At 48.1% G+C, this 23,323-nt stretch overlaps 1 protein-coding gene across 3 annotated transcripts in view; it reads right to left on the minus strand.

Annotated features, from left to right (window-relative positions):
- The window catches only part of MARK4 (microtubule affinity regulating kinase 4), a 608,126-nt gene extending 585,564 nt beyond the window's left edge, over positions 1-22,562 (minus strand). For 2 of the 3 annotated variants that reach the window (XM_086938382.1, XM_086938383.1), the window contains exon 1: positions 21,329-22,475. In XM_086938382.1, the coding sequence (XP_086794508.1) occupies positions 21,329-21,379 (51 nt within the window). In that variant the 5' untranslated portion in view covers positions 21,380-22,475. Of the gene's footprint in view, positions 1-21,328 lie in introns of all 3 variants that reach the window. The other variant, XM_086938381.1, reaches the window with a different exon arrangement.
- Positions 22,563-23,323: the final 761 nt, after the last annotated feature.

The raw sequence follows: 23,323 nt of genomic DNA on the forward strand, positions 1-23,323 counted from the left end.
AAGACCTTTGCCCGGCTTGTCCCCCACTTCTACTGGCCTCGAATGAAAGTGGCGTCTGATACATATTGTCGGACGTGTGTGTCTTGCCAAGCCAGTGGGAAAACAGGGGTGAAGCTAAAAGCTCCCCTGGAACCACTACCTGTCGTTAGCACCCCCTTTGAGAGGGTGGGCATCGACATTGTAGGGCCATTGGATCCACCAACTTCAGCTGGTCACCGGTTCATACTGGTTTTGGTGGATCATGCCACACGGTACCCAGAGGCAATACCTCTGAGGACCATCACTGCACCTGCAGTGGCAAGGGCCCTGATGGGGATCTTCACCCGAGTGGGTTTCCCCAAGGAGGTTGTGTCCGACAGGGGGACTAACTTCCTTTCAGCATACATGCGGGCTATGTGGAAGGAGTGCGGCGTTACCTATCGGTTTACCACTCCTTATCACCCACAAACCAATGGTCTTGTGGAAAGGTTTAACAAAACCTTGAAAGGTATGATACGGAGTCTACCTGAAAGCCTGCGGAGGAAATGGGACGTCCTCCTACCCTGTCTCTTGTTTTCCTACAGGGAAGTGCCACAGAAGGGAGTGGGCTTCAGCCCCTTCGAACTTTTGTACGGGCACCCTGTACGGGGACCTCTCAGCCTGGTGAAAGACGGATGGGAACAGACTCCCAGGAAGCTTCCCCAGGACGTGGTGAGCTACATGCTGGCCTTCCGGAGCCAAATGGCTAAGTTGTGGAAGCAAGCTTCAGACAACTTGGAGGCCAGCCAAGCAGTTATGAAAGAGTGGTATGACCACAACGCTCACCCAGTGGAACTGGAGCCTGGACAGAAAGTGTGGGTAATGGAACCTGGAGAGCTAAATGCCCTCCAGGACCGTTGGACAGGCCCCTTTGAGGTTTTGGAGAAAAAGGGGAAGTCCACCTATTTGGTGGATCTTAAGACCCCGAGGCAGCCCCACAGGGTGCTGCATGCCAGTCGCCTCAAGCCACATCATGAGAGGCCCGAGGTTGTCTTAATGATGGTAACCGATGGAGCAGAGGAAGAAGAAAGTGAACCTCTCCCTGATCTTCTCTCGTCCCAAGAAAAGGATGGGTCGGTGGAGGGAGTGATTCTCTCGCCATCCCTGACTCCTGAACAGCAGAGTGATTGCCGCCAGATCCTGGAGCAATTTTCTTCTCTGTTCTCCCTTGTCCCAGGTAGAACCCACCTGTGTACCCACGACGTGGACACAGGAGACAGCCCACCTGTGAAGTCTAAAATCTACCGGCTGTCGGACAAGGTGAAGGCCAGCATCAAAAGTGAAGTCGCCAAGATGCTGGAGCTAGGAGTGATTGAACCTTCTGGTAGCCCTTGGTCTAGCCCGGTGGTTTTGGTACCAAAAGCTGCCCCACCAGGCACCACACCTGAATTGAGATTCTGTGTGGACTACCGAGGCTTGAATTCAGTGACCAAAACTGACGCACATCCCATCCCACGGGCGGATGAGCTTATTGACCGTCTGGGAGCTGCTCAATACTTAAGTACCTTTGACCTAACTTCAGGGTACTGGCAGATTTCCCTTACCGAGGAGGCGAAGGAAAGGTCAGCCTTCTCTAAACCTCAGGGACACTACCAATTTCGTGTGATGCCCTTTGGGCTCAAGAATGCCCCTGCTACTTTTCAGCGGCTGGTGAACAGGGTCCTTTCTGGAATGGAAGCTTTTTCTGCTGCTTACCTGGACGACATTGCTGTCTTCAGTAGCAGCTGGGAGGACCATTTGCAGCACCTGCAAGCTGTTCTTCATGCCCTGCAACAGGCTGGCTTGACAATCAAGGCCAGCAAGTGTCAGATCGGACAGGGGTCGGTGGTGTACCTAGGTCACTTGGTGGGCAGAGGGACGGTGCAGCCCCTCCAGGCAAAGATTGAGGCTATCATCGCCTGGGAGCCCCCAAGACTCAAACTGAGGTCCGAGCCTTCCTGGGCCTCACTGGATACTACCGTCGCTTCGTGAAGGGGTATGGCACTATTGTGGCACCCCTCACTGAACTTACTTCTAAGAAACAACCCCGACGGGTAGTCTGGACGGAGGCTTGCCAGCGAGCCTTCATGACCTTGAAACAAGCATTGTGTTCCGCTCCCATTCTCAAGGCCCCTGATTTTGCTAGAGAATTCATTGTCCAAACAGATGCGTCAGAACATGGCATTGGGGCAGTGTTATCGCAGCTAAATGATGAGGGCTTGGATCAACCCGTGGTCTTCCTGTCCAGGAGGCTACTCCCCAGGGAAAGGAGGTGGAGTACAATTGAGAGAGAAGCCTTTGCGGTGGTTTGGGCTCTGAAGAAGCTGCGGCCATACTTGTTTGGCTCGCACTTCCTAGTTCAGACTGACCACCGCCCCCTTCGTTGGCTGATGCAAATGAAGGGGGAAAATCCCAAATTGCTAAGGTGGTCCATCTCCCTACAGGGAATGGACTTTAGGGTGGAACACCGACCTGGGACGGACCATGCCAATGCAGACGGTCTATCCAGGTATTTCCGCCTTAGTGATGAGGACTCCCAAGGGGTTGGGTAGTTCTCCCCACTTTCAGCTGGGGGGGGACGCGTGTTAGACCTGTCTGCTTCTGGGGATATTCTAACCATTATTATTTTTTTTTTTTTGTCCCCCTTAGCCTCCCAGAGTTTCTATTTTTATTTTTACATATGTCCATCAGGATTTTTCAGTGCTGTCAGGGGGCTAGGTGTTCCTTGGCTATGACACCATTTTTCCCTCATAACCTGTGAGGCCTAGTCAGGCCCCTTGAAAATCTAGGGACATCCAGAAACCTAAAATGGTGTCCACCAACTGCCATAACGGACACTACTGGAGGACAGGCCCATAGGCTAACATAGGGAACTTTCTAGAAACAACCAGAGACTTCTGCAGGTCTCAGGCCACCCTATATAAGGCCAGTGACCAGCAGCCATTTTGTGCTGACCCAAGAGTGGAGGAGTGAGGCAGTGGTGAGAGGAGGTGGACGCACTGAGAGCAGCTAGTTTGTCTTGGAGGCAGACAGTCACTTCAGAGAGACGTTCCCACTTTAGCCTCTGACCAATCCCTCCCCATACATCAATTGCTGAGAAAAAAAAGCAACCTGCGTGTGAAGGAAGACCCTTCTAAGACTGAACCCCAGTGAAAGCTGACAGGACACTCTTATTGAGGATATCCCTATCTTCCCATGCCCAGCGCTGCACCTACCAGCGTGGAAGAGCAGCTGTGAGCCCCGTGACGTGGCTGGAGTTCCTTGTTGTGCCCTGGTGAAGTCGTGGGTCTGTGGAGCCATAAATGTCCTGAGGAGCGAGGGCGCTGCTTGAGAACATCCTTCCTGTGAAGCCGGTGAGGGAAGTGACTGGGGGAGAGCAGCGGCGCTGCTCCGATCGTCTGTGGGACCCCGGGGGCACCGGCCGCGTCAGTGGAAGAAGGAAGCGCTTCCGCGCATGTCCCCAGCGTGACCGCTACTGGAGGCAGGAGGGGCCTAGGTTTGAGCAGGCCCAGAAGTGCAGCGTCTGTGAGGTGAAGTTTCCGGCTGTGATCGCGCAGGCCCCAGGGAGTAGCGCGACTCGTGAGGGCGGAGGCGGAGTCGTCATAGAGCTACGCGCATGCCCGGGAGAACAGCGCGCTCGTCGAGGATTGCGTGAGGAGGCGCCGGAAGATTCCCCTGGCCGCGGAAGCAACGTCAAAGCCCCTGATCTGCTCAGGCGCTCCAGGGAAAAGCGTGTGCGAGGAGCCCAATCATCATTCCGCTGTGGTAATCTCTCTCCCCGCTTGAGCGCTAGCAGCAAACACAGCGCGAGCGGGAGAAGAGAGGAAAGTATACCGAGTGACTGCTGTGGGACCGCAGTACTGAGTCTCCTCTGACCTGTAAAGCAGGTTCTTCCCCTGGACCACGCAGATAACTCTGCTACAAGTAAGGAGTGACACCCGAAGGGAAGGGGAACAGCTATCCAGGAAGGGGGGGGGAAGTGGAGAGTTCTTCCCAGAGTGGGTGCTACCTCCCTGTGAGAGAAGGGACAGTTATAAGCTCCCAGTGGTGGTGGAGGTAACCCACAGAGGGGAATTGTAAAGCCTGAGTTAGTTCAACTGCCAGAGTTAACCCTGAGGGTGGTTGGTGCTATGAGTGTCCAGTATTGGGCATCGTGTAATACCCTATTGAAGCTGAGTTTGGAATCTGTTGAGGTGGTTAATTAATGCTCAACCTTGAGTTTAAATAACTAATTGGAAGTGTAATTTTTACTCTACTGTGAAGTGAACTGTATTACTGGTCAACTTTGAAGAGTGGGATTTTCTGATCTCTAAGAAAACTGCATGAACTGTAATTGGAAATTTACCTGATAATTTGCTAGAGTTAAAGAGGTTTAATTGCTGAAATGTCAATAATCTGAAATGTCATAAACTGTAAATTTTGACCACAAAGAAAATATTATTTTTATAAAACAGTACGTATTTTCCCACAATTTTTGGTGTAGTGTTTTCTTTTTGTGTGCTATTGCGTAGCTTTACTTTTGGGTGGACTGCAACCTTTACACAGAGCCTCGGTATGTTAGTCTTGCCCTAGGCCAGGCTACCCCAGGTCCAACAGGAGGGTTTAAGTTTTGGGACATTGGCAAGGATAGCCACGTATGGCCTACTTTCTGGTGGGAGATTGATCACAGCAGGAATAATATTATTGTGATAACTGCGCGCTGGTGGATTCCCGCTTACTGAAGAGTGACCCATGGGCACCTCCCCTGTTGCTCCGAGGGAAGAGGATGTTGAACGCCCATTGGTGGTATTGCCTGGTGTGTTGGTATGTGAATTTGCAGGATTACCGGGGGCTACTGTGGGGTTCACATTTCTGGCGGGTGGAACCTGTGGTTTGGATGTATTATGGACAGTCGTTTTAGCCTTATTCACAGTCAGTACATTCAAGGTGGTTTGAGTAATTTGTGGACCCAGGTGTTCGAGGATGTCTAATTTGGCTAAGCCCAATTTTTCCAGGTTTTCCACCTTTTTACATATTTGCTCGAGTTTGTCGTTCAGGGGAGCAATGAGGAGCTTCATAGCATCCATAATGTGACCCGTTATAGACTCCATATTGACTGCGGTTCCCGAAATTGACAGTGGTGGTTCACTTCCGTTGGTCTGTTCTGAAGGTGGTGATGGTGTAGTTGCCTTCTTTCTTCTACCCCTTTGTTTCGCACACCCCCTACTAAAGGGCTGGTAGTTTTCTGTTATGCATGCGTCTAGATCTGCGATGGACAGTGCCATGATTGGTCGTACTGTCGATACTGCTATTATTGGGTAGGTCAGTTGTGTGGATGGATTCGTTGTCGCAGGAAATCAATATTGCACTGGTCGCATTGCTAGGTCCTGGTTCCTCAGATGGTGTTACATTAATCTGCAGATTAGGAGTTAGGGACAGGCGGCTGTCCCTATCTTGAAATACTGTTGGAAGTGTAGGAGGATCTTCTATGGGGGGTGGCACGGCCCCGGGAAGGCCTGTGTAAGATTGCATTAAAATAGAATCATTTGATAATGCAGTCACATTTATGTTATGTACAATACTATCGGCAGGTTGTGCTGTCTGCTGAATTAGACAAGTGCTGGGTGGTAGAGACAATCGTCTCTCAGTATTTTCGATGGCATTTGCTACCACCACGATTGTCTGTTGAAGCATACGATCAATTGCAGTTAGCGTTGGTAACGGTGTTTTAGTTTGAGCAGTGTTCCTTGCAACAGAACGTGTGTTAATGGGCGTTTTTTTTGCCATGCTCTTAGTGGTGGATTTGGACTCAGTGGGAGCCATTTGCAATATGCTTTAAATCACAAAAATGTAATACCTTGGTGATCAGTACAGAATTGGCCAGGGGGTAGCGCCCAGCCCAGACTCCTCAGGCCTCTGAGGGCCACAGAGGGCCCGCCCTTTGCCCGGGCTTAGCCCCGGGCTCGGCCCCGCGCGCGGTCCCGCGACACGGGAAGGCCAGCCCCTTAAACAGCGCCTCCGGGCGCCAAGCCTCAACGCGACTTCTGCTCGTGTCGCGGAGGCTTCTGGGAGTTGGAGTCTCAACTCCCCCGCTCTGCGGCAGACCCGGTGTTGGAGGGCTGTGGCGGGGGGAGGAGACAGCAGGCGCGGTGATGGAGGCTCTGATCCCCTTCCTGGCGTGGCTGTTGGCAGATCAGGCTCCCGTGATGTGGACAGGCGAGCAGGAATGTGGACAGGCGAGCAGGAAGGCGGACAGGCGAGCAGGTAGGCTCGCGCGCTGATACAATGTTATGCGCCATTTTCATATGTATTTTGTCCACTGGACACACAGATCAAACCTTCATGCAGCACAAACCATTTAGCTGCAAATGTACAATGTGCGGTATGGGTACGGGAAAGAGGTTTCTCGCCTGAAAATGTGGGCTTTTCCTGCATATGAGTACAAGGTTTACAACTGTACAGATGGTTCATAAATGCACAGCCTTTACTATTACAGCAAAGGCTCTCATGAAACGCGTTGAGCTGGAAGCATTACTGAAAGTGGTTGATAGCAACATTTACCAATTTGTGATTCTTTGCAGTGTTCCCAGAATGCTCCTTAATTACATACAAATACATAAAGAAGCATGAATCACGATACTTTTCTAAATAAGATGTAGCCACATATAATTTGGAAGTTGATTTTAAAAAAAACCAAAATGTACAGTCAGGTATGATGAATTTTTACGGGCAACTTTAAATACAGTTCCTCTAATAGGTAATTTGATAAAACATGTTTGATTCAGGCGAACATTTTAAAAAAATAATAGCGGGAAATCAGGGAGAAACCATTAAGGGCAACATTTGCCCTTGACAAAGGCAGACACTCTTTTGCTTGCTTCTTATTTGATTACTTGCCTTCATTTTCTTGTTTGTCCCATACATGCATCATATCCTCTTTATCATGCTTTTGATTGGCTGACTTGTCTTTCCACTGCTCACTTTCTGAACTTTTTCCCATTAAGCATTCCTAGTGAGCATGTTTGTTCTTGCTTCCTCTTGTGTGATGCTCCCCCTCTCATATAATCGTAAATAATCGTAAATCATACGTTCTTATATAGAGCCTTTCACCGTAAGGTCTCAAGGCGCTTGCTTTGGGAACCCATCCTGGCTTTTTCCTGCGAGATAACCCCTACTGGGCATCTCCAAGGTGAAAGCCAGGCATCCCATCGCAGTGGGGCCGTAGTGGAGATTAAGCAAGCTATTGCCCAGAGTTGCAGAGTGTGAACCCATGATTCGAGTAGGCACCGAGGCGAGAATTATCAAGTCCGTGGACATTTTGAGCTCAAGACCCTGCAGCGTCGGGATTGAACCCTGGTCCCGGGTCTGACCTCTGCGTCCGGGTCTGCCTCCTCTAACCGGTGAGCCACACTTCTCCACTTCCGCATCTGTTTGGTTCCTCTTGACTCATCCCCTGCCCACTAATCCGTAGCTCCCCTGCCCATTGTGGTGAATGTAAATGCTTTCAGTTTTATTTATTTTTTTGAGAGCCCAGCTCCTGTCATTTGCTGCCTCACTGCTGAGCAGCCCATGGAGAGCTATGGCATTTCTCTATTGCTCGGTTGACCACGCCCACTGCCTGCTACTTCCCTTCTCATGAAGCTCCCATGTTGCTACCAATTCCCTGTGGTCAATCACATATTATTTCCATTAAAATGTTATATTTTTTGGAGGCAGCACTAATATACTGTGGTTACATGCAACTGTGTGAGGTTAAAAACAATAATTGCAAACCTTTTTCCCTTTTCTATCCCTCCGCTATCCTTCTCAATCCAAATAACTAACATACATATCTACCACTCAAATTACTTTCATATTTCACTATACAAACTCACCACTATTCCTTTATGGGTTCCGGAGTAGCGTGCCATTTGCCAAAGGGGTAGAAAGCGTTATATAAACATAAACCTTTTCCCACTTCAGAATCCAAACAACTGACTAACCTATTCACAACTCAAATTACTTTCATATTTCACTATACTAATTCACCACTAATCCTTTATGGGTTACATTCGCTGAAAAAGCTCTTCGACGCCTCGTCAGGAGTCGTAAGCGCTATATAATTGCAATTACAATACAATTTACAGAAATTCCCACGGGATTACATAAACCATATTCCTAGCAAACTACTGTTAATTCTACTTTTGCAAGAGCAATTATACACAAGTACTCGCTCATGCGAAATCTTACAGAGCAAATATAAATTTACTTGTTAAAACATTTCCTTTTCCTCAGTTGCCAAATATTTTTACTCATTCCCTAGGCCCCCACATTTTATTTCTGGGAGAAAGTTTTCCCTTCCAACATTTTACTTCCACCTCGTCAGGAGTAACTTTCCAAACTTTTCCAGGGTGAAAAGGGGTTGGAGGGGAGTTGGCGACCTGAGGTACACATGTATGTTAGTGGCTATGCATAAACACATAGGGCATGTTAGCTCTGTTTCTACCATTTCCTGTAGGTTTCCAATCTCTGTGGGGAGATTTGCGCGCAAGAAAATCTTCATGCATGTAAATCCTTTTAGCAGTGGAAATCAAAGCTTTGAACATGTAAACCAAGCTTAAATTAGCAAATAGTTTTGAGATTCAGTTCCACAACGACTAACAATTCATTGCAGTGGTAATCTGGGATTATCCAGAATAACATTTCATGAAATAAAATTGGTCAATTTGTCACCACACCTCAAGGCATCAAATGGAGCAAATTGATTTTTATATAGGGCAAAATGATTTAAGAACCATTCTGTTACTTGGACGAGGAATTATTTTTAAAAAATTCTGCACCACCAAAGTACTGATCCCTATGAGCAAATCTCCAATGTGCCCATTAGTTCCACCTGGCCCTTAAATTACACCGACAATTCTTACCATGTGCCCCCTTGATGCACCTTCCACTTACGTTACACCACTAACACTCTTTCAAGTATTTCTTAAGGTTCAAGCAGGCTTTGGACCTCAAATATAATCTGGGTTTGTTTATAATAACATTGTAGGAAGTCGGCTCTGTATGTGATATTCTCACTAGGTTGTAATACAGTCCAGGGGTTCCCAAAAGTGTACAGGGCTCAGCGCAAAACCCAAAGTGATCTATTAGTGGCAGTGTGGGTGAGCAGCCTTTGGCCTAAATCAATTATTGCACACACATGCTCAATAATGGACACACGACTAAAGAAGGAGATCCAGATGAATGTAGGAAAATTATACTTTTTATTTTTATTTTAAGACCAATGCTTTGTAACAAGGTAAATATGGTTCAAGTAAAACTACTTTTCACATTCAAAAATCAACAATGCAATATTCGAATAGTTCCTGAGGAGAGAATCAAGTGAGGGATGTATTGTGCGCCAATACAACTTACAGATCCAGTTCTTGGGTGGTCAGACCCACACGGAGTGCAGTGCCGGTCGTGATGGACTAGGGCACACATACTGTGCGGATTTCGGTGTCTTCGCCGAGGCGGTCGATACCGCCAATGTTCTTCGCCCTCCAGGTCGGCAGAGGTAAGGAGCGGGATAGATTTCAGCCAACGGCCCAACCCAGTGACCGTCGCAGTCACGGTCAGTCGATAAGCGTAGTTCAAATGGGGTTCCGCTGTAGTCTGATGTTCTTGGCGAGATTGCGGTCGGGTCTGCGATGCAGGAGGCGACCACCAGGGTCACTAACAGGAGGGTACGGGCTGTTGGGCCCGGAGCTGTGGGCAACTCGAGTCGTGGGTCTGAGGGGATCCCTCGAGGTCGCAGAGGCCATCCAGTTGTAGGGCGTTCTCTGGGCAGAACAGAGTAGTGGTGAGGCAAGTGCTGGTCATCTACCACTGCAGTCTTTGGGGAATCTTTTGTAGCAGAGAGTCACATCGACACCAGTGTCGATCCTCAACTGCAGCAGTTCTTGTAGTTCTTGTGCAGCAGGGAGTTGCATCGACCAGGGTCAATCCTCCCTGTGGCGCTGCTTGGAGCTTGTTTTTTCTAGGGGAGTAGAAGGTAGGGCCAATGGGCACAGCATCTGGGGTGACTACACCCTCTAGTATGCTACCCTCCCTTGGGAGTGGGCATTGACATAGCCCGGATTGGAGGGGTCCCCCAATCCTCAAGATGGGGGAGGGCTGAAAAGTGTGCTTCGCCTCGCTTCCTCCCCAACTTGAGGGGTGGGGTTGGCAGTGATGAGCACACCCATCTTTTTAATTTTCTCACTGGTTTCCCACCCGAAGTGGGGGTGTGGGGCTCCTAGCAACAGAGGTTAGGGGGGGTCCCATGACAAAGGCGGCAGGACTTTAAAGCTTCCCTTCTTCAAGCACTGGCCCATCTTGGGGGAGAAGGCATGACACCTCTGCCCAGGATGTGCATATTTCTGCATTATTTCTGGTCCCAGAGAGCAGGGGCTCTCTATTCAGGGGTCCAGAAAAATGCCAAGTGTTAGCTTGCTGCCTACAGTTATGGCTTCACTGGCACTTACAATATTAGAAAATGGTGGCTAATATTGTATGGGGATATCTGCTCATGAAGATATGCCCTCACCTGTCGTACGGTGCACCCCGCCTTAGGACTGAGAGGTTTGCTACATGGGTGACTTGCTATGCGGGAAAGGCAGTGTTACCTGGCATGGCACCAAGACAGTGTGCCATGTCGACTTTGTCGTTTTCTCCCTCACAGGGGCATGCAGGCTACAAGGGCAGTGGCATGTTCCCAGTGAGGGGGTTCCCAAGGGACCCTCTTCAGCTCTCAGGCCCTATGTACCCAGGGTTCCACAGTTACTAGGGACTTACAGGGGCAGAAGTACCAATTGGGAGTTTGTTTTAGGGTAAGAGCACTGGCACCGGGCACCTGTGTACTCAACTCGAGACCCCATCAAAACCATGCAAAAAGTGGGAGGTTAACCATGCAAAAGAGGCACTTTTTCACGATAATTTTTTCATCTCAATGCATGGCATCAAATGGGACAAGCAGATTTGTACACAGAGCAAATAGATTTATGAAGCATTCTGTCTCTTGGACAAGGAGATATTTTATAAAATTCCACAACCCTGAAATTGCTGCCTCTGAGGTTCCAACTTGTTCCACCTTGCTTTTACATTACATCAGTGATTCCCGTTACACGCAATTGTTCCACTGTGTCCTTACATTACACCACAGACTCTCACACTTGCCTGTGCAGGTGTATATTTCAAGCATTCCTTCAGTTCAAAGAGGTGTGGCTGCTGTACCAGGAACATCCAGAGTCAGATCCCCGTTTAATTTATTTGGGGCCTGGATAAAGCACTGAAGATCACCTTGAGAATCCAGGCACTTATGGTCACATACATAGATGAGGGAGAATGGACTAAGTCCAGTGTAACTTAAGTCGACAACCAGACAGCATCGGAACATAATTATCTACTAAAATTAATTACTCTGATACACTAATTGGAGGTGATAAAGTCCTACAGAAGTGTCAATAGAGTCTCTAATGGCATTAGGAGGAGTCTGTTTTTCTTTGTCCTCTAGACTTTTTGTATCTTCCTCTATAGTCTTGCTTTGAGAGACCAGCAGAAGCTTCGAAGGATCCCTTTCTTTCTTAGTCTAAAGGATAAATGGGGAAAGGTACAATGCATGGATGTTAAAGGCACACCAATTGGCTCCTACTATTGTAAATATGGAGAGCGCCCAAACAGCAAGGCCTCCACTGCACCTTTACATTACATCAGTGTGTATGATGTGTAGTTTAGATTCCAGGAACCCTTGTTCGAGATCCAAGCCCTTAAGAATGGTCAAGAAGACCTGAATTGCTAAGAATCTGGCAGGAAATCAGCTGCCGTACCTGTACAATTCGACACAGACCACCTCCTGTGGTACATAATACATCAGCAGGCAAAGCTCCTCATAAGGATTTCTTGAAACCGGTTAATCCCCATGACCGCCAGTGAAGTACTCGGGCACTTCTGCTCATCTCTATCATCCCTGCTGATGTGGAAGGGCCCCCTACTTTTACTGCAGCGTGCCATCGACTATCACTTATCAGCGTCCTGATTACAAATACATTCATTGTTTAACAAGGCTTTATCATATCATGGACATTGTTCTAATGTGTAGTGTCTATTTACAATAAATCTAATGTCTTTTTGTAGGACGGTGTCTCACTTTGTGTTGAGTAAAGTTTGGAACATCAATGGGCCACAAGAGGATCCCTTTCTGGAACATGTAATACTGTGCTTTCAAGCCCTCAGTCTGCAGTATCGCTCCATTAGCATGTACGACAGAACCGATTCTGTTGAGCTAGAACACGCAAGATGCATTGGTCATTCGTGATAATATGGTGACCGATAGGGAAATAAACACAGCATTTCAAGGGGGAGCGTTGATCATCTTAGAAGAACTGTGAACAATCATAGTCACAATATTAAGCCTAGGATGTCAGGCACTAATAAAGAGAGGGCAATTACATGAAAGCTTGGAAGGCAGGGGTCAAAAACTAAAAGACCACCCCAGTCCTCGAGGTAATGTTCGACATGCAGATTTCTTCCACAATCAAAACTCCAAAAGACAAGCAATACAGAAGCTGTTGCAGAAGGTCCCCTGGGAAAAGCCATTATAGGAATTATTAGCACAGGTAAGGCACCACAGCACTGGGACCAACCACTTTTTTCAGGATATGAGAGGTGAAGCGTAAGAAGGAAATATACCAAAATTAGGAGAGGCCCAGAATAAAAGAATAACTCACTGCATATCAAGTTAAGCAAGATTGGAGTACCAACATCAAACTGATTCATTAAAGGAGCAGGGGCCATTTACTTGCCCTTCCATCGCCTAGGGCAAAGTGAGGACAGGAGTTCAGCACAGGCAATGTGGCAGTACCTGATCCTGCAGTAACAGTCAGTGGGGAGCTTGTAGCATGGAGTAGAAGGCCCACTAACAGAAGATGATCGTCCCCAAGTAATGCAGCTGCAAGCCATATCCCTATGGGTGAACTATAGTGAGTAAATTCTTTCTATGTATCGGGAGAGCTTCATTCAGCACTTCTACCATTTTCAAGTGTGGTAAATAATAGCGGTTAGTGTTAACCAATATCCGGCACTAAACATGCCAACCTTAAAAGATGGAAGGCTGTGCAACTCTTGACAGGATTTGTATTTGGGACCTGTGGATCACAGCAGGTGCTAGAAGAAAAAGTTAACTCACTACTATTCTGCTGGCTTAAGACTGGATAAAGACACAACATGACCTCAAGCGAGGCCCCTGTGTTACTATGCTATTGACGAGGGTGGTCAGAGTATCATGCTACACTACTCTCTCAAGAGAGGAAGACGTAACCTCTTTTTTTTGTTTAGGCCCTTTTCAAGCTAGTCTTCTGGAAAAGGACCTTTCATCCTTCGTTCACCGCAAGGAAGATGCTACAAATGGAAGACGTCCCTCACAAAGATGCCTCAGCCCCACTGCGAAGTCATGTTCTTCTAGTGTTGCTTCTATCTTTGACCGAGACAGCTCTCACGGTACCCTCAACAACACAAATGGAGGCAATCCTCTCCTATATATCATGGTATCCTCCTTCTGTAGCCTGTGCCATTTGGAAGGACCAGCCCGCAAACCCTATACACCGGATGGGCGGCAATCAAGGCAGGGAGGCGGGCAGCTGTACCCAGTGCCAACCTCGAGAGATCTATAAATCAATTTTCACGAGCTACCGGGGTGGTGAAGCAACACTAGGTACGAGAGTGTTGTGGCAAATCAACATGGCAGGCACATGTGGAAGAAAGAACATTGAGAGTGAAGGTAGGGGAAAGAACAGAAGGCATGGGTGGGAGAAAAAAGCAAGAGGAACTTAGATGGAGCAAACGGATAAAAGTGAGTGGAACGTGGCATACACAAGGGGATCACGGGGAAAGGTGTGGGAGAAGCAAATAGGCATTGAAAGATCATCACGAAGGAACCCCACAGAGGCGTAGAAATACACAAGGCATTTGGAAAACATATGCACTCTTGTAGTGCTTAAACAAAAAGAAAAAAAATATCACAAGGGGGAGGGGGGAGGACAAAGGTAATACCTCCATGTTCCCTGGGAGGAACAAATACAAAATAGAGGAAGGAAAGCTCAAACAAACTAACAAATAAGGTAGTGAGAAACCAGAGATATGGTGGTCTGTACCTACAAATGGTATGAAGCCCATCTACAGAAGCAAGTATTTTTCAATTAAGACGAATCCTTCAATAATAGCAGTCCTCAAAGCGCGTGACGATCCACTACAGAGGCAGCACAACAGCGTCAGTCAGTCTGCTGTTGGACAAATGACCTTTCATTTGTAGGTACAGAACACCATATTGAACATTCGTGATTCACAGGTCAGCGCGACAGCACCGCTTGTGATTAACACCAACTCCAGAGTTCATCACCGTCTTCATACACGTCTCTGTGTATCATCAACACAGTAACAGTACTCAGCTACCCATAGAATGCCAGCCTTCACTCTCACTTGGGTACCCGGCTGGGTGTCCTTGGGAGTATCTTATTTTCCTTTTCCTATGTAACCCACTGTTGGCACGTACACCACACGCGGCTGCGCTTTCTACCAGTCAGATGTCCCTAAATCCATAGGTCCTGGTGAAACCCTAGACAGATAGGGTCGAAACGTTGTCAACAAAAGAAAGAGAACTATTAACAGCGCGCATTATAGTATATAGCTGCTGTTTATTTTGTATTGAGTTGCTAAATGGTATACTTTTTTGAATACCTTAGAAACCTTGTAAAATAATGTAATAATTATGTCACCAATATTTTAGGTTCCAGTTTCTCACTGGGGACACTACGCACATTTTTCTTTTTCATTGTGTATAGAATTTTGTTTGTAAAATATGATTGTATCAAACTAGAACCATAGGTGTATGTGGTTTATTCGCCCTTGGATAACATTTTAATCCTGCCATTGTGATTGTGCACCTTATTATCTATATATGATTCTATTATTCCACAGAAACAACTGTTTCTGACAGTAATTTACCCACCCAGGTTCCTTAGTGAGTTGGGTTCCCTTGTATTTTTTTCGGGTCTTTAATAAGGGAATATGCACTCAGGAATACTGTAAGTTTCGCCACGAGTGCTCCAAGTGTGCAGGTCGGTATCCCCACATCAACTGTTTCGGGGCAGGCAGTGGCTATCAGGGACAGGGCTCAAGTCAGTGGCAACCGCACTAGGTGGATAGGGGCCACATCAGAAGCAGCAGTTTTCTGGCAACCGGGAAGGGAGGGGGGCACAGTGATCTGGTGCAGAAGGTGTGTACTCTGGTTACGTTCGGCAGGTTGGAGTACTGGCTGGGTTTCTACGGGCATCCAGGGGAATTGAGGTTGCGGCGATGGCTGATAATCTGAGGTCAGCAAAAGAGCACAAATATCTGTACAAGAAAAGTTTGATAAGGAGGTTTCAGAGGGCAGGATGGCGGGTCCCTTCCATGATTGGCTGATCGAGAAGTCGATTGTCTCTCCAATAGGGGTGGTGTCCAAACACTAACAGTGTCAATTTCACTTGATTCACCACTTGTCCTGGCCAGAAGGTGAGTTGGTGAATGATTTAATTGCAGAGGACATGGCCTCTGTGCCACATTCCTCAGTGAATGTGGTTGTGTCACTGGTGGTGACAGCAGACCCTGGGGCATTGATGGCAAAGTGTGACGTGAAGTCAGTGTTTCGGCTGCTTTCGTCACATGCAAATGACTTATCTTTTGGATATACAATTTGAAGGACACTGGTACGTGGATAAGGCTTTACCAATGGGATGCTCCATATCGTGGGCCTTGTTTGAATTCTTCCGCTCTTTTTTGTAGTGGCTGTCTTCGTGGCATATTGGCCATCAGCTGGTAACTCACTACTTGGATGATTTCTTTTCATGGGAGCACCCGGCTTGGCGGACTGTCAAGCTCTGCTAGTAAGGTTCCTTGAGCTCCTGGGTGACCTGGGGGCACCTTTGGCACCGGGGAAAAAAAAACAGTCCACACAGGATCCTGTCATTTTTCAGCATTGAAATCGATTTCAATTGGATGGAAGTGAGGTTCCCACAAGAGAAAAAGGAGAAAATTCCAGCATTGTTAAAATGCATGTTAGCGAGGGACAAAGTGAAAGTGAGGGAGGTTCAGGTGCTGATGGGTCACCTACACTTTGCATGCAGGGTGGTGAGGGCGGGCAGGACTTTTTGCAGAAGGCTGAGGAAAGCGCTCTCTGGTTTCTCACTACCTCATCATCATGTCAGGCTCTCAGGAGGGGTCAAAGAGGACCTACAAATTAGCTCTTTTTTCCTACAGTCCTACAAAGGAATTCCTTTGGTGCAGCATGGTGACTTCAGCTGGGATGTACAGATAGTCTGACGCAGCGGGTAGTCTGGGTTTTGGTCTCTATTGGTTGGGTAGATGATGCGCGAAGCTATGGCCAGAACACTGGAAAAAGGGGGGAAGGAGCGTTGCCTTCATGGAATGGTTTCCTCTGGTGGTAGCATTGACTTTGTGGGAAGAGGGGTTGGAATGAACAGTCAGTCTAGGACACACTGGTTCTGAAACTGCTGTGAGTTTTTGTCTTTGTTAACTTGCATCATGATATTTATTTCAGGGTGCAGCATGTGCCAGGTGTGGACAATGACATAACAGATGCTTTGTCTCGTTCACAGTGGGGGAGATTCTGTGGGTTGGCCAAGTACGTCGACAGAGATCCGAAGTCCAATCCAGAGAAGCTGTGGTCGGTAGGCAACGCAGGATGGTACAATTGGTGGTAGAGTCCCTCGCGGAGTCAACACAGAGAGCGTACGGTCAAGCATGGTTGGAGTACCTAGCATAAGGGGCACGCGGAGGAGGGTTGGTCACAGGCCAAAGATGTGATTCAGTTTATGTGGGATTTAACAGAGAAAGGCTTGTCCCAGGTTACCATTACAGGAAAATCTGAAGGAGTCGCATTTATGAGGAAATTATTGTGCAGCTATGCCCCATTGGCAGTTGAATCAGGGCGCAGGATGCTGGAAGGCTGGGTGCAAGAACGGGGAGTGTGGGGCGGACCAAGCGGCATAGAACATGAAATGTACTTTGCAATGTCATGCAGCAGATGCCGCAGCTGTGCTTGTTTTCAACCAGGTGGTTGAGAGATTTGGCTTAGGAGATCCAAAACGGACTGAACAGCCCAGGGGAAGAGCATAGTACTGCATACAGTAGAGTCACCAGGGAAATGTCAGGTGGGTTGAGGCCATCAATGGGCTTGACACTAGCATGGTTTTTAGACACAAGTCTGGGAAAAAGGCTATAGTGTTTCCGCTGCTATCTTTGCTGCGTAAAGCACTTGAGCGATTGGGCTAACCCACTGCTGATTGTGGCACGCATTCCTTCCGCAATGGTGGGCGACAGAAGGGAGTTAAGGCTGGGTACGTGAAGATATCCTGCATTTGGTGCAATAGTCATCTGACTGTTACAGGCGCCATGTGCGATGAGAGAAGTGCAGCTGGCCAGACTTTTTAAAATCCTTACAGCTGTTTTGTTTCTTTTCAGGATCAATGGCGGGTCCAGCGGTAGAAAAGACGTGGCCATTTGGGTGTTGGGACACTTTCTTAGTCAAATGAGTGGACTTACTAGCTCACCAGACATGTTTTGGGGCTAATTTAGGTTTTAATATACGTTTGCTCCTCATTACTTGGGAAGGAAAAGAGGGAATGCGTTTGAGGGAATTGTTACAGTGCCTCAACGGTATGATAGAGGGAGGTAGGTGCCCAGATGTTGCTATTATCCACTTAGGGGAAAATTATCTGCTGAGGAAGAATGGCGTTGTCTTGATGAGGGCAATGAAAAAAGACTTGTTACAAATTTAGGCGACTTATGCTGGCTGTTTTGTCGTGTGGACAGAGTTGATCCCAAGAGGAACATGCAGGGGGAGAGCACGCCAGCTGCAACTGATAGGGCGTACAGGAAGGTAAAATGGGAAATGTCCCGTTTTTGCAGGGAAGAGTGATTCATCCGGATTTGTCATTCGGGCATTACATTTGAGGCTCAGGAGTTTCACCGGGGTGACTGAGTCCATTTGTCGTGCATCCGGGTTGATTTGTTGGATTGAGGGAGGTTTCGTCAAGGACCCTCAATATCAGGAGATGCGGTGCATAGCAAAAAGGATTGGGGAGGAAAAGTTAGCACGTTCACTTTTTCTAGGTGGCGGAGGCCTGGAAAGTTCTGCTGGACTTGTCAGAAGTTTGGTCGGCATTAACAGTATGGGAACCATGTGCAAAGGAAGGGTCTAGGACGGTTCAAGGTTCAATTTATGACGTTTCGTTGCTTAGGGGTTCATACAGGAAGTCATAGACTGTAGGGGAAATATAAAGTTGAAATGCACTTCAGTTAAATGAGATAGCTACGGGGTGGGCATGTTGGGGAACAGTGGGGACATTGGTTAGTCCAATTTGATGTATAGCTAGGAAATAGTTTTGAGAGGTGGTCTGCCAGGTAAAGTTTGTGATGTGCTCCTCTTTTAATAAGGCTCTCTTTTACACACAACTAAGTGGTCATTGTATATTCTGCACCCCCTCCCTCCCAAGCTACTTATGAACACGTCTACACGTGTCAAGCAGCACCACAAAATGATAGTCTAAAACAGGAGTCAATTTGTTATAGCCAAGAGTAGCAGCTGCTAACACAGGTGTGTCCTTCCATGCCCCAACACTGAGCTTGCCACCTCGGGTCCCAGGCCTAATGACAGCTGCGACTGGAAAAGTTAGGAACAGGGGTTGAAGGGCCGTATATCCTGTTGCTACTTTCCACTCCTTCCCTTGGCCCCTTATAAGCAAGGAGAGGGGCTGTGTTAAGGGTTAAAGTGGGATGGTTAAGGATGCGCCAAATCACTACCCCTGGCATTGTGATGAAGTCCATTCGTTAAAAGGAGCATCAGCAGAAATCAAAGGACACCAGTGGACAAATAAAGTGTTAAATGGCAACAGACCAGAATCCCTCTAACAAATTGAATTTTCACTAAGCTAGGCCTTCTGCAGATCATGATATGAGTTTCTTACAAATGCCACCAGAAAAATACAATGTGTCCAACATTACTCAGCTACTCGCACTTGAACTGTGATTAGTTCAGCTTTGCCCCTATGAACACACTTCAAATGGCCAAATTTAAAGCTAAAACCCGCGAGTCAAACTAACATTCACACATATTCCGCTATCTATGAACGTGTGCTACTATACTCTACGCAAAGACGCTAAACAATTAGGGAAAACGTGGAACTTGGACCTGATTTGAGAGTGAAGTCTTTCCTCAGTCCATTCAGACTATTTTGTGTATGGGGCATCAAACTCTGCCTGCCTTACTGCGCTCATCTCATGACAGCGACCCTGTGATTGTACCCAAACTCTGGTCACCAACACATACAAGTGCTTCACTAAAGGTCCACACAGCCCGTTAATCACTGTTTAGGACGACTCCGCGCCAGTGTCCGCGCCACCCTATCGATCATCATTTACTGCGAAGGCATATGACCAGTTTGTGAATACTGTACACTCGCGATGAACCAGCTACAGTCCCCACCGCCACCACCCCACCCCTTTCTTTCGTTGAACCACAGGCCCAGTTAGTCATATACAGAAGAGACCCCACGACCGTGCGCATGCCTTGTTTGCGATTTACATGCACGCCGCATATTCCTGTTAATCACACCACTTGTTCATCGTCCGCCAGGTAGCCTCCAGTGCAAGGGCCGCGTTCGTCACCATTTTTAGAGAGCGCGTCTGTCTTGTTTTCGTCTGTCAGATTCCTTCTGACAGTGATGAGTTTTTGGATACCGAGGCAGTAGCCTCATTACTCCACAATAAATTCGAATTTTTTTTAGTCGCTGTTTAGGTTGTCTTATTGGTGTGTGACTGTCACAGTTGAGGTTGTATCACATGGTCAGCTCAGTGATGGGATTTTTAGAGAGCTGTGTCTGCACTCGCTTGTATACAGTGGACAACAGGAACACTGCACAGCTGAACCAATCACAGTGCAGAGAAGCCCAGCTACACCTCGCAGTGAGCGAATCACCACCAAGCCAGCGGTGGCAAATATAAGGGGTGTTTTAGACAGCACCTCGCTAACTAAACTATTTAAGCCACTTTCACCACAGGTCCCGAGACAGCGCTTCTTGGAATGTCTCTTTGAGGGGTCCGCGGCCAAGCAGCATGCGGGACAACAGTGACATATCCCAATGTAGGAGTATGGACGAGGCCTGCGGTTAGAGGGTGGGCGGTGCTGCCCCATGGAGTCCATCTGGTGACAGGCGCGACATAGAATCGATGGATACAGCCATGATAAGCCGGGGGTGTCCCCTCCTTCTCCACTCGAATAATACCGCCCCCAAATGAATACCACGTCGCTGTGCATACCGCAGATACCAACGGAAGGTGTGATTGCGCTGTTGACACTTGTACGAGCCCAAAGCAGCGATCGCTGAATGCATAGACACACATATTAGGAGCCACTCTCTCAAAAGTGCGTGGTGAGAGCCATGAACCCAAGATCGAATGTAAACATTGCGTGGTTTCGAAGACCATGACAAAGCTGGCAAGGGTGGCCGTGGGTTCTGATAGCGAAGGATTGACACCCTACCCCCCCCCCCTTTTCAATCAGTCCAATTGTGAAGGATCGAGCGAGGGGAAGGCATTACAGCACCTCCGGCATCAGGCTCGGGTGCTCGGGGTGACGGGCAATGCCAAACCAACGCACTGTGAATCTCAGTCAGGGGCCTTCGACAGCCCCACTTCCTCATTGAGAATCTTCACGCCCACACCCCCTGCCTATAATCTTAGTTGACAACACGATTCACAGACTGCGGGGAGATCAGTGGATGCATGTTCATGATGCCCGCTACTGTGGACGTTTTCCAATTTTTTTTATTCGACATGAACGATATCTGTCCGTCATCCTCTGGTCCAAAAACAGATGCATGCTGTAGACCACACGATTGCCAAATTAGTATAATAAAAAGGCGCAATAGCTTTTAAGAAAGGACAGCTCTTTTTTCAGCCCTACTGGCCATAACATGCAAACGGCTTGGTATATGTCCAAGGCTGTCATTCCGCAGTGGCCTCTGCATCCGACAGAGCAGATTCGGATTTAAAGAAACCGAACATGCCCTCCACCCAATAGCAATAAATAAAAGAAGACGAGGGCAGGTGCAAATAAATAAACAAAACGTGACAAGCTGAAGCGGCTTCTGCAGTATGTAACACATCATAAACAATACACCAGCCTTACGCCCTTATTAAGAAGGCGCTTCCTTGCCATATTAATGCTGGAACGCACTATACAAATCCAAGCAACACATATAGATGAGATTTGGGAAGATCACCAGCGGTTCATACTCACCCCATCAGTGTTGCGTTCATTGCCCGACGCGACGGTCGATCTGGACGACATCCCGGGGACCACGGCGTGAGTTCAGGGTGCGGGTTCCCCCTGGGCGGCACGGCACAAGCACCGATCGGTCAGCGGCATCGAGGGGTGCCTTGCCGGCGGGGTTAGCAGGCACTGGGGGCGCACACCCTGCCAGAAGCGGCGCGGTGCTCAGGGTCAGGTTGGGGGCGCCTGTTCGCTCCCCCACGGCCAAGGATTTCCATTGGAGGCCTGTGACAGTGGCAGACCACGACTATCCGTTATGATTCTGATCCATTTTCCTCCATTACCAAAACAGTAGAACAGGTCGGCACCAGGGGAATGGCACTTCGGTCGCTTCCTCTCGCAGGCTCCAACCGATTCCCTTGTTGCTACTGAATCCTTTTGATGTAGTGTTATTTCTTGCTACTTTCCAATTTTTTAACGAAACCTAAAACCCCGGGGGACAGAAGGGCAAGTGCTCCGTGTCCATATCACCAGGCAAAAAGGCAGACACCTCGTCCCAAAACACAGAGGTTAGTCAAGACTCTGAAAATTCGCTCGTGTGCCCCCAAAATCCAAACGGCGGCAGCAAATCCTGTTTAATGGCCCTCCATTCTCCATACAAGAGACATCCCAAAAAATCAGCAGGTGCAACCTCAAATCCAAAGAGCAGGCCCTTCACAATCCAACCGTAGGAAGCAGCACCCCAACGCTGAACAACACGGGTCTTCAGTCTGCTAGGTTCTCTTGATTTCCTGGATGCCACATCTGAGAGCCAGGCAGAGCGCCGCCTCCCTGCAGGTTTCCCAGCCTGGGTATCAGTAGAGACAGCTCTCTTGTTGTGTTGCGGATCAGGCGGGGGTCTGCATGGGGTGGACGATTTCTCCTCTTTCTGTATCTCGGTTTCTCGTAACCGCCGTCGGTAAGCACACGGCCTTCTTGTTCCTTAAACCAAGCCCACGATGCTCCTCTTTTTTCCGGGGCTCCCCACTCCCACCCAGTAAGGGACAGACAACTGTATACAAGGAAGAAAAGGCCGGGGCATTAAAGGAGAAGAAGCCCGGCGCGGAGAGGGTGCAGCGGAGGCTGAGGGAGGGGGGAGAGGGGACAGTGCAGCAGAAGAGCAGTCCCGTTCTTCGAAAGGGTGGGGGCTGGGTGCAGCAGAGGAGGGGGCTGGGCGCCGTAAAGGAGAGTGGACCGGCCCTATAGAGAGGTAGAGCGAAAAGGGGAAGGAAGCTCAGACGTCAGCCCTCGGGAGCTGGGCAGGGCTGAACAAAGCCCTTCCCCCCAGCCTCTTAAAGCGACAGCACCCAGTTTCAGCTAGGGAAGCTGCTAGTGACAGAACCACACAAGCATTTGCAATGCAATAGGTCTCGCATTTGAGAGAGTTTACTATTGGCATTGTAAATGACTGTGCCTTTTATTTATGTGTTGGTTTATAAAACAGATAAATAAATGGCATTGTCATTTAAAATGCCAATAGCTTAAACTCTTGCATATGTGAGACTTATTGCATTGCAAAAGCTTGTTTGTATTTATTTTTTTATTTCAAAAGATTTTATTAGAGGAAGTTTTTACAAAACAGTACAGAGTAAGCCGATCGAAGGCAACATTGGTAAATGTAAACATACGTATCGGTAATAATACATACAGGTTTGTTACAGCGCTTGTGTGCTGGATATACATAGGTTGCTTGAGTTCTTGTTATTACATACCGGTCATATACATTGCCCCCTACGGTCGGAAGAGATCGTGTGTAGAGGTAAGTAGGACGGAGATGAGAAGAAGTGAGAGAAAGGATGGACACAGGTGCGGTGAATAGAGGTTTGTATGGCCAGCGAGAGTTTGCAGACGGGTTACGCCATGGGAGGGGGGTCTGTGTAGGGCCAAATGGTGCATTCACAGCGGTTTTTGCGAGGCAAGGTATTTGTCCAGGGAGAGCCACATCTCGTTGCTGCGTCCCACTTGTGGTGTTCGATTTTTTGT

The sequence above is a fragment of the Lissotriton vulgaris genome, chromosome 9 (genome assembly GCF_964263255.1).
Source record: "Lissotriton vulgaris chromosome 9, aLisVul1.2, whole genome shotgun sequence".
Classification (NCBI taxonomy): domain Eukaryota; kingdom Metazoa; phylum Chordata; class Amphibia; order Caudata; family Salamandridae; genus Lissotriton; species Lissotriton vulgaris.